Source organism: Lepidothrix coronata, unplaced genomic scaffold (assembly GCF_001604755.1).
Source record: "Lepidothrix coronata isolate B3197 unplaced genomic scaffold, Lepidothrix_coronata-1.0 Scaffold220, whole genome shotgun sequence".
Lineage (NCBI taxonomy): Eukaryota > Metazoa > Chordata > Aves > Passeriformes > Pipridae > Lepidothrix > Lepidothrix coronata.
The window spans coordinates 764,167-776,289 of record NW_016690400.1 but is presented as its reverse complement, the minus strand read 5'-3'; the positions used below and the strand labels follow the sequence as shown (position 1 = coordinate 776,289).

At 37.9% G+C, this 12,123-nt stretch overlaps 1 protein-coding gene across 2 annotated transcripts in view; it reads left to right on the top strand.

The window, feature by feature from the left end:
- LNPEP (leucyl and cystinyl aminopeptidase) overlaps positions 1–12,123 on the top strand; it is a 53,826-nt gene that overhangs the window by 16,848 nt on the left and 24,855 nt on the right. Inside the window, exons 2-4 of one of the 2 annotated variants that reach the window (XM_017833772.1) lie at positions 4,667–4,773; positions 7,166–8,006; positions 10,084–10,222. In XM_017833772.1, coding sequence (XP_017689261.1) covers positions 7,189–8,006; positions 10,084–10,222 — 957 coding nt within the window. In that variant the 5' untranslated portion in view covers positions 4,667–4,773; positions 7,166–7,188. The remainder of the gene's footprint in view (positions 1–4,666; positions 4,774–7,165; positions 8,007–10,083; positions 10,223–12,123) is intronic. The other variant, XM_017833771.1, reaches the window with a different exon arrangement.

Below are 12,123 nucleotides of genomic sequence, written 5' to 3'. Positions count from 1 at the left end.
AAATCCTTAGCGCCTCAAATGTCCTTACACACATTTTAGATGACTGTTTAATGTGAAAAGTTACACATGTGAAAAGTTTCTACAATCAAATAAAGCTTTCCTCTCCTGCCATGTATGAGGGATATTTTTTTCTAGTGATAGCTTTAGTGGCTTATACATTTAAAATGTTGACTTATTTTAAATTTATATAGAAACTAGTATCTGTTTATCTATTGATTTAATCTTAACAAACCCATAACATTTCTGAAAACTTGCTGAATATTCCTTACACTGTTTTCCAGTGGCTTGTTTTCTTCCTTCTTTCATTCAAACTGTACAATGCAAGTACATCTGGTTTTAATTGGCTCTCATATTTCATCTCGTTCTTGTCACTAGCTTGGGAGGACTGATGACGTGAGGTATGTGTGAGAAATTTCACTGTGTAAACCTAAGTAGATGTATTTTTGGTTTCCTCTCATAAATGTAGATGAATAAGTGATCTGTTAACCTTTTCTCTAAAATAACAGATTCTGTAGCAGGTACACCTTCTGTAAAATTTCTGGTGGCATATCTGCATGTCAGCTGCACAGATCCTCTTAAAGACAATGCAAGTATAGCAGAAAAATTTTATACCTTTGTCCTGGCTATAATAGGTTCTTTTTAATTTATGGAGTGCTTCCAAATTTATTTTTTTTTCAGATACAGTGAGAAATTTTTATTTCACTAAGCAAAATATAAATTTTAATGAAAGCATTCTTTTGATATCTAATTTTCAACCTTTGTTTTTTCTTCTTTTTTTCTGGAAACATGGTTATACTGAATACAGTGCTTTTGATATGAGGCAGTGCAGCGACTTCACATGTGTCACTATTTCTGCAAAATTCCTTCATGGGCTTTTCCATGTGACATAATGTTAGTTGCTGACAAGGATTAAGTAACTTAAAAAGCAGTAGCATTTGACAGTTTTGTATCCATGGCTATGTATCAGTGACCTGCTTTGGCCTTCACTATCACGTTCCTTTCCTTTACTACTAGTCCCAAAGACCAATAAAACAGAGAAGATCGAGTTCCATGTACTCTGACCAGTCTTACTATGTTTATAGGTGACACATACATAAAAGCATACAGCTCTCTGCTTGAACTGTGCTTACCTGCCATACACAATGTATTTGCAAGTGCTTGTAAGTGCTTCAAATCATTCCCTGGAGTCTTGGAAACAAAGAGTTTTATGCTGATTGCTAAACCTTAAAAGTGTAAAAGTAATTTTCCAATTCTTAAGGAACAGTGGAGTCTTTGCTCTTTTGGCTTTAGACTGTGTGGCGCAGTATTTGTGCCCAATGGCATTGTTTCCCCAAACTCACTCTACCATCTTGGAAGCAAGCTCATTGATATATTAGGAATCACATATTCTGATCTTACTATCTGTGCCAAAATCTTGCAAGTGTTTCATGGCTAATTTTGTGTGAGGCAGCATTTAGACCAGTACACGAAGATAAAATGTATCTTTAAAGGGAAGAAATCCACCCCAAAGTTGCCTTTTGCCCTGTAGGATGGCCTCAGCAAAAGCAACTAGACTTTAATAGGAGCAAATCTATAGAATTTGCTGTTTTGTCAGCAGCTGCTTCTGCTAAACTAAAAAGGCCAATGCTTTCAAATTTGGACATAAAAGTTAGGTATACAAAACAGTATTACGGCTCTTAATAGCTAATGGCATTGTTAAACATTTGTAGCTATTCCTGAGATCACTGGACAGAATTATTCTTTGACATCGTATGAGTGAGGTGCTTGGTAGCAAAACAGGTACTTGGTTCACAGTGTTTCTGTGTTCTTTCCTGATCCGCCAGGCACAGTTGTCGGATTTGGGGCTGGAGTAACTCTGTTCCTTCTCTCCCATTGTTTGTATACAACTGAAGTAGTTTACATTCGGTGGGAATCAGTTTTTACTCCGGGTAGTCAGCACACTTTATACCACTTTACACAGCGCAGTTTGGTCTGGACTTGGGTTTTCCTACATCTGCTGGTGTGTGCTACCTAACAGTTGTTTGGCTCCAAGGTTACTCCAGGGTAATAGAAAGTTTTCTATTATCTGCAGCAGGAGTTTGGTTGCTACAAAATGCTAGGTGTTACTGTAATTCTTTTAATATTTTTTCAGTTAAAATATTCTGTGATATTTACTCACTATTTAAAGATGATGTTGTGCTGAACTTCAGAAAGTGGCGACAATCTGTCTGAATCTAATAGGATTTGTTTGTTTGTTTTTTATTTTAACCTCTTAATTAGAATAGAGAAAGTTGGAAAAAATGCCTTTGAGTATTTTCTGCATATGTTTTAAAAAGGAATGAACTTGAGGAATGGGTCGCTTAGATTCATATAAGAATTTTGACTGTTGAGATTTCCATTCTGACATATAATGCCCAGACACAAATCCTGATAGACAAGTTTATTTATTTTGCTTTGCAAGGGAAAAGTACATACTTCTAGAATTAAAAAGAGGTATCAAGAGCATTAGAGGAAGATATTGTCTCTGAAATATAAAGGAATAATAATTTTTTGTATTTTAGAGAATATTTGTAATGAATTCCCAAGCCAAAACATCTTAAGATACTTCGTTGTTGCACATACTAAAATTGAGTAGGTGGTGTTGCCTGAGGCTTTTACAGTTCAGGGAAAAGCTTACATTCTCCTCATTAATGAAAACAGAGCTCTTCAGACAAAATAAATACTTGGAGGAAATGCCAGACTGTTTTACTGCAACACCTGATTGTTCCTGCGTGATCACGTTTCATACTGAAATTGAGTATTGTAGTAAAGTTGCTTTCTAAGTTAAAAGACTAATTTGTGAAGGGGTGTAGGAGTGAAAAACATATGTGTTGTAGGAACAAGCTGTGTGGCTTGGTCTGATTAATCACTCACCTTTGTGTCCTTGAGTCATGCCACCGTTTAACAACTAGATATGACTACAAGGATCATGTTATCAAAGGGTGCAGTACATACAGAGAGGTTGTTGTACTGTTGGCTTGGTGCAAACTGCATTTGAAGTTCGTGACTAAGCATTCTGTCCTCTTCACGGAACACAACAGACCCAGCTCCTTATGATCCCCTGAAGATACTTGTAGTGAGGAGATATGTTGAGACAGGTTTATGGGCATCTCTGCTGTAGGAGGCAGCTTTGAAGAAACTTTTTCAGAACAATGCATTTTGAGAAAATGTCTGCCTTCCTTCAGCTTTTCAGTATGAGGAGGATTGGTTTTCTGGATTTGTCTATCACACAGCATTTAACCTCACATCTCTTCTCAGGATTGTTTCTAAACTGTGACTATTCAGATTGTTCTCTGCTAGATGTGACAGTAGGTATGTATTGGGGAAGATGTTGAAAATCTCTAAGTTTTGGATTAAAAATTTGTGGAAGAATTGTGTAAAATCACTTTTATTTGGGTGTGTTTAAGCTTTTAGCTGCTGTAGCTAAAAGCTTAAGATTTAATCTTTAAACATTTAGCATAATTTCATTAGTGCTATTTAGGGAGCAACAGGATTCAACTCCATGACTCTTTTTTTTTTTTCCTTAGAGAAAAAAAACCTCTCACACTAAGCTTACGTTTAGCAAAGATTTAGGTTCAAATTGCCATGCCTGATGACAGATAGTTTCTGTAGTGCATTTTAGCAGCTTGGATTGGTACTTCTGTAATTGTGGACTAGTGTGACCACAAATGTCTCTAGTGCACCTGCAACCTCTGGCATGACAGTGGTGGTTCATTGGAACCCTATAGCTTCTTTATGGGTTACGCTTCCTAATCTTGCAGTTGTACAAATTTTTCCTGTGTTATATTTGGAATCTGAATTAATCTGCTTGAATATCTGGATTAATGTGCTTTTATTATGTTTTACAGTGGGAATGTTTGCCTCTTGGCCATACATGGTATGAGAGATGACAGTGAAATGTGATGGTTGCAATCACGCTTCTCAGGCTGCTGCTTACTCCTTGTGGGTTGTTTCACTTTAAAAATACTAGTTTTTCCCTTTCCTGTGGGCAGCCCATGGGTTAAAACCGATACGTCTTAGAAGTTCAATTTGCTCACACTGCCATGTTATCAATTCCAGTGAACCAAACAGGAAGTTTACAGTTACCAAACTGTAAAAGTTTTAAACGAATTTGCCATGGTTCATCCTCAGAAAATGTATTCTGTGAATAAAGAAAATTACAAAAAGATTTCTGTGCTTCTGTGAATGCATATGTCAGCATAAATACCTTTTGGTACCTTGTCAATGTTCTTTTCAGTGGAGAGTAGTAGTCTCATGATGCTCTTCATCTGCAATAAGGTTTTGATCTTACGGATTTTGGTTACTTCCAATTTTTGCAAATACTTCCATAGAAATTGGCTAAAACTGTTGTTTCCTAGAAATTAACGTCTCTTAGGTATTAAACCTGTGAATTGTCTTGAAACTAACTTCTAGTTTAACTTTTCTATCTTAGTTTCACTTTGATATTTTCTTTGTGTAATTCTTTTTGACTAAAAGAGTTGTTAGTGCCTGCATGCAACTTTGCAAATATTAAGGTAGTTGTCTTTAGAAGAAACTTATTAGAGAGTAAGCTCTTCAAAAAGCAAACTGTTGTATGAGCAGCAGAGCTGATGAAACCTACTTTCTGCTAGATTTATGCGCTTTATCTTTCTCCTCCTTCCCTCTGCAGTGCCTCCCCTGTCTTCTACCTCTTTTGCTGGCCATGCAGCAGCACATGCCATGGCTGGGTTTGGAGCTGTGTACTGATTGACTGCTACCTTTTGGAGTGGTTAAGATGTGAGTTTTAATACCTGCCTTTTCTACATCACGGATATGGATTTGGGTGTTGTCCACCAGCAGCTGGTTGTTTTGGGGTGGGGTGGCATTGGGACTTGAAATTTGGTCTTGCCTCTGTTTTCAAATTTGATTGAAGCTAGTCAGCAGGTTTCAAAATCAACCAGCTGAGGGGAGTAATCAAATACCTCTGCTAAAAGTAGCATAATGAATTCCTGATGGACTGTTCCTGGGTAGAGGAATTGTAAAAGAGCTTCTGTCTCATAGTACTTTTGTCTTTCCACCTTTTTCTCCCCTAGTTTTTCTGTGTGTTTTCATTTGTAACTTAACTTAATCCTCTATATTCCGTGGCCTCCAGTCTGACGTAGGGGTGCACGTGCTCCAGTGTAGAGCTGGAGCCATGGTGCTGGGCCACTGAACTGCAGCTGCGGCCTGAGGGCTGGCACGTGAGCGCTGCAGTGGGAAATGCCACAGGGACAGGAAATTTCAGAAGCACTTTTGCCTAGAGCTTCGAGCAGATAGCCTTCTGAAGTCACTTCCACCCTCAGGGATCTTGTGACCCTACAGTGCTATTCCTAGTTAGAGCAGCATGTTTCCAGTGGGACAAAGGGTAAGCAGGTAGATCCAAATTCCAGCAACTCCCTGCTGTTATGCATCTCCATTTCTCTTGTTCAGATTGGCTAGTGCACCTTTCTCTTACTGAATTTTGTGGGTTAAGATTTTTTATTTTCTTTTTTTTCTTATTTTAAGGCCTTTTCAGTGTTACAGTTACTGACACTATAGTCTTCTGAGTTTGTGGCCTGAAACAGGAAGTCTTGATACATGTTAGAGTAAATGTTGAGGACTCTAGTACATATGGTTTGAAAGTATTCTTGCCATCTTTTCTTTAAGATGCTTTATTTTCACCTTTGAGAATTTCAGCCATATGGAAATCTGACTCTAATAAAATACAAAATAAAATAAATAATGTATTATAGGAACACTTTTATTCTAAAATACATATAGATTGGCAAAATGTACGTTCTTATCAGAAATTAATAAAAGTCAACCCACTTTCAGTATGTTTAGACCCAAAGAAAAATTTAGCTTTCTCATTCTGAAAACACAGAATATGGAAGATAGGGGTGCAATGGGATAGTTGTTCACTTGGCAGTAGACCTACATGACTGAAAGATTAGTTTAATTTCTGAAACCTTGCAGTTGAACAAAAGTTTTGTCTAGTCCCTTAGATAGAACTGTGACAGAAGAATAATTCAAATTAATTTCAAGGCCCCAAAAAGTTGATAGTGTGATTTCTTGAGCTTTTGGGAAAGAAATCACCATATAGATAGCTTTTCCATTTGAATTGTTTTGAATTGTTGACTTTCTAGTCAACTCCACGGTGTCATAAGAAAAGCCAATCAGCATCTTTTCTGTGTTGTTTATGGTGATTTGGATTAAATACAATATGAAAACAAAGTTCCTTGCTGCTAAGTTAGCTACTTTTGGATGTCCATGTCCCATTCCCTATATAAAATTCTCTCCAACAGTGTTTTTATTTTTTTCCATTTTCCACTGAGCAGGTTAGCTGAAAGATGAACTTTTACATAAACAGTTACAGGTATGATCAGAATTTTCATTACAATATAACTACATGCAGAATATGAGAGTATCTGATGCTTTTAGAATTTGGTATGAATTTCAATTCCTCACTTATGTTCAGTGATACATTATCTATTAAGGACAAATTTTATGGAGGCCAGCAGTTTGATTGGCACTGATTTGCCTTCTTAGTTGCATGGACAGTTTAAAGCACTGTACAAGCTAGATCTTATATGAAGATCAATTTGAACTATAATTTTTATACTGCTATTTTTATGTGAGAAATACATTTTTATAATTTTGGGGATGTGTGTGAAAAATGAAGTTTAAAAATGTCAAATGGATATTTTATTTGTGTGGCTGCCAACACACTGGCAGATTTTTCTCCTCTGCTGAAGAACTAGTATACTTGGAAGCACCTCTAGGACTATATTGGCTGCTGTGCTTTACCCTGCAACATAAAAAATAATCTAGCTCAGATAATTGAGTCAAATACAAATATAGGTTACTGGGGCAGAGGAAATGCAGCCAAGACAGTAACATCAGTGAACTGTGCATTGGTTTAGCTGATCTCCAGTTATGGAGATCATGCACAAGGGAAGCATCCTTTTGAAGATACTGAAAGCAAAATCACAGTAGGCAGAAAGGCACAGAAATATTTCCTGGAAACAAACCTAGGAGAGAAAATTGAAGAGGTCTTGGTGGTACGTGCTGTAAAAGTGTTTCCCATTCTGTAATTCGGTAAAGTATCTTTGAGGTATTATGCTCAAGCCTTTTGTTTGTGATGTAATATATATGGTTATTTCTTTTTCAGATCGAATTCAGTTACCCAGGAATATGATTGAAAACAGTATGTTTGAAGAGGAGCCCGATGTGGTTGACTTGGCAAAAGAGCCTTGTTTACATCCCCTGGAGCCTGATGAAGTGGAATATGAACCGAGGAGCTCCCGTCTCTTGGTGCGTGGCCTTGGAGAGCATGAAATAGACGATGATGAAGAGGATTATGGGTCATCAGCAAAACTACTGGGGATGTCCTTCATGAACAGAAGCTCAGATCTGCAGAATAACATGTCTGCATATAGACAAAATCCAAATGGATCGTGCTCAGCGCCCTCTGTGAGGACCACGGTGGTTTGCACAGTTGTTTTTGTGATTGCAGTTTCGTTAGTAATAGTGATTTATCTTCTTCCCAAATGTACCTTTACCAAAGAAGGCTGCCATAAAAAAAATCACACAATGGAACTAATATACCCTTTGGCAACCAATGGAAAAGTATTTCCATGGGCAAAAATTAGACTTCCTACTGATGTTGTACCACTGCATTACGATCTTGTCTTGCAGCCAAACCTAACTACTTTGAAATTTGCAGGCTCTGTAAGAATAGTGGTCAGCATCCTCCGGGTAACTCAGAAGATTGTACTTCACAGCTCAGGACTTAATATCACCAAGGCAACCATTACTTCAGCACAAGGGCATCAAGCAAAGCCAGTTGAATTCCTGGAATATCCATTGCATGATCAGATTGCAGTCATGACTCCAGAGGCTCTCCTTGTAGGACAGAATTATACTATCGACATAGAATATTCATCTAATCTGTCGGACACCTACTATGGCTTTTACAAAATTTCTTACAAGGATGAGAATTCTAAGCAAAGGTATGCCCACAAATACAGCTTCTCTCTTCTGTCCCTTCTAGGCTGTGCTTTGGTAACAAAAAGGGTTGGGGCTTTTGTCAGACATTTTCTACAACTTATTCCTATTGAGAAATATCAATCTTTATAATCTACCTGAAAAATGTCTTTCATGGGTGAATTCATTAAGTCAGGGCAGCCTCTCCTACAGAGGAACGTAGTGCAGTATAGGGGTTGTAGGTAGTCGTAGTGTGGCTTTTGGTTTGTTTTTTAGTTTTTCTCTTTGGAAATTCTTCCCACATCTCTCAAGTCCTTGAGTCTCAAGACACGAACAAGGGTAACAAAGTCCCATCATTACAGGAGGAGATCAGGCTCAAGACTGTTGGAGGAACCAGAACACTCAAGTCCGCGGGCCTCAGTGAGATGCATTGCACAGTGCTAGGGGAACTGGCAGATGTTGTTGCCAAACCTCTCTCAATCATATTTGAAAAGTCACGGCAGTCAGGCAAAGTCCAGGAAAACGTAACATTCATTGGCCTCTTCATGAAACCGTGGGTTTTTTTCTAGCCTGATGTAGTTGAAATTTTCTTTTCTTCTTGTATTTACTGCAGTAGAAAGAGAATGTGTGATCACAGAGGAAAAAATATGACCTGTAAGTTCGTTCTTGAGTTTCTGTCCCCCTTCGGTCCAATGCTACCTACCTGTGTTCAGGAAGAGGATGTAGCACATGTTTTAACCTGTATGCTTTTCAGTAAATCCTTTTCAGATAACTCTTTGCTGATGTCATCACTGCCATTGCCTTGCCTGCCTCTTCTATTTGCAGAGACATTGTCTCTTTGTGCCTAATGTCTGTGCTTTTACAAATGCAGACTATTCTGACAACCTCTGCTGTTACTGTATTTTCTGTATAAAAGTCAAACTGTCAAGCTGATTTTGCTGGAAAATGTATTTTCTTCTAGTTTAGTTTTACTTTATTTTGAAGATGTTTTATACTGTCACAAAAATATAAAAAAATATAGAATGGCAAAATAGCTCACTGTTGCCAGAAGCAAAATAAAAAATAAATAAGTTGGGCCGTATTTATAATTTTTTGCAGAATGGTTCTTTATTATTTGTTTTTCTTCTGTAAAATCATGGGGTAAAACTCCACCAACTTGTCAGGAGGAAGAGAAGAGTGAGAAGTTGAAAGCAGGCATGGAGTTTAGTCATGAATTGTCAGCAGTGTGCCTTCTCAGAAAAGTTGTATGTCCAAAAATATTGGAGTCATGGTGCGGAACAAATAAACCCCCAAAAAACTTGTGGGTAACTTGGCAGTAGGGTAACAAAACAAAAAGGGCAAAAAAAAAAAGCAGTCTGAACCACTGCTCTCTCCACTGTTTAGCTCCAGTAGATACACAACTTCAATTAGTAAGCTTCTCATTGAACTCCTGTTGTTCTCTTGCAGGTGCAGAAGTCAGAGATGCTCTCTATCAAAAGCCATAGTTTCTGCAGCTAGTTAGTGTAAAAATACTACACTAGTAATGTACACTTCTGAGAAGTCTTCTTGTGATATGACTGACTGTTGGATGGGAGACAAGACAGTGCATGAACTTAGACAGAATCCATCTCCTAGCCAGCACAGGGAGCAGGCATACATTTGGTTGAGCTGTGGGAACATCTGCAGGAAATGGCATGGCAATTAGATGAAAAAGCTTCCTTGTAGTCCTATCTGCTGCTGTGGTTTCAAAACTCTTGTTTAGTGGGCATGCCCTCTGACTTCATTTTTCAATCTCCTTTTTGTTCCTCCTTTCTGGAAACTGGCTGGCTTACATTTTGGTGATTGTTCTGTAATTGTGTTGTTCCAAATGTATTTTCCTTTGTTCAGAAAGCAAAAATCAGCCAAGCAAGATTACTCCTCGAATAAATACAGTATTGAGTTTTAAAAAAACTGTTAATTAAACGTTTATTCTGGTTGGACCAACCTTGTAATTTACAATTCAAAATGCTACTTCGACAACAAGCTCTCAGAAGGTTCAGGAGAGAAATTACTATTTTATCTTAAATAAACTACGTTTGTCCTTTCCATATTTCTTATTTTGCTCTTCTCTGCTCTTCCCATTAGGTGGTTTGCAGCAACTCAGTTTGAGCCTCTGGCAGCAAGGTCTGCTTTTCCATGCTTTGATGAACCTGCATTTAAAGCTACTTTTTTAGTCAGGATCAAAAGAGATGAGAAACTTTCCACTCTGTCAAATATGCCAAAGGTACATGCTTTTGTAGAGGAATTCTGGTAGAGCTGCTGCTTAGGTAATCTGTTTAACTGCTTTTGATTGTGTTTTTATTGCATTAATGTCCAGAGGATTGACTAATAACTCCAAGGTCATGGGTTCAGTCTCCTGTATGGGCCATTTACTTAAGAGCTGGGACTTGATGATCCTTGTGGGTCCTTTCCAACTCAGAACATTGTGTGATTCTGAGACTTGAGTGGATAAGCTATAAAGTGTATGACTGAGAAACAGATGTTTTATTCCAATTTCAAAAGCGTGAACTTTCTAGAGAAAACAACTGTTCAATGCAGTGCACAGTGTAGGATGTTACTGTCGGACAGTTAAATGGCTGAGGGATTCCTGCGGAAATTAAATGAGTGATTATTTTGCAGGAGTTTTGTTGGTGGTGACGTTGGTCTCAACTGCCTTAAGGTTTCCTTTCAAGTTTTCTGTCCTTGCTAACTATCTTTACCAGTAGTTTGTGTAACTAGCACCAACTCTGTGAAAGATATGCCTGATCTTGAAGGTCATGCTTCTGTGCCTAAACAAGGGGAAGTGAGGTGTGAATACAGAGTCAACTCCAGATTGAGGGATATGAAATTCCTTCAGTTAGATCTTTTCAGGCAAAATCTTGTAAGAGCATATCTGAATTTTATGATGATGTTTTATGCCATTAAGCCTTTGGACAAGCCTTTATAGAAGCCTAATTTATTCAAACAGACCAGCAAGACTAACACTTTCTAGTCTGTGTGAACTAGGTCCTCTCTCATCAAAACGTTATCACAATTTATCACCCAACAGAAACTCAATGCTGACATTGATCTAACCCATAATGAAAAAAATTACACCCCTGTTGTTGGTGGGACATGCATGTACACTGTGCAGCTTGTGCTCCAGAAAGTTGTCTAAAGCTCAGGTGCTGATGCAGCTACCTTGTTTTTGAAAACCCAGCTAATGGTTGCAACCTTATGGAATAATATCTTTTCACAGTGTACAAATGTTTATGTTCCTGGATTTGTGTTGATACTTTTGAATTACTTTAACAGAGTTGCAGCACTTTAGTTTACATCCAGAGCTAAGAGCACTTTATTTGCTGTTCTTTTCTTCACTGAGATTCTGGTGGACTACTCTTGTATTTTATGTAAAACAAGGAAGGGTGCTCGCTCATTCTCTCCTGCTAGGAGCTGGACAAGTGCCTAAGGCAACTTTCAACAGCTTGCATAGTCCTTCATGTGCAGGAAGTAAATGATGGTTTACCGTTGCTGCATGTTTGTAGCAGACATTCTGAGATAATCGTCCATACCTATATGAGCAAGAGATATCAGAAGCAGGCCCTGTCAGCTAGCGTGTACATCACTAACAAGGCAATGTATAGTGGCTGACACATTAAGGCTAGAAATAAACTGTGTGGTTTGGGCTTGTGGTGTTACCTTTTGTGGGTTTGGTTGGTTGGTTTTGTTTCTTTTTTTTATAATGAGGATAACTGATTTTTTGAACCAGTTAATCTGCAGCCGCAGCAGATTTTCTTAAACAGTGTGTTATCTCCTTATGATGCCAAAGCTGGAATAAAGGCAGAAATTTATGAACTTAGTAGAGGAATTCAAAGATGGCATTCTATTCATACGCAATGGTCAGATTAGATGATTATATTGATTGTACATTCAGACTTGAAAATCTATTCCTCTTTAAGGCTGACAGTTAAATTTTCAGTAGCAGTTAGATATTAAATCATTGTTTGGTTTCAAATGATCTTGTCTAAAACTAAGGTTATTGTTACCAGTTTTTTTATGCTTGTGGTTTCTGAAAACAAAATCATTTATGAAGTCTCAGAATTTATGAACTGCCATCTCTCCACACCTCTACTATTCTGCACTACAGTGGTTTCAAACATCTTGCTT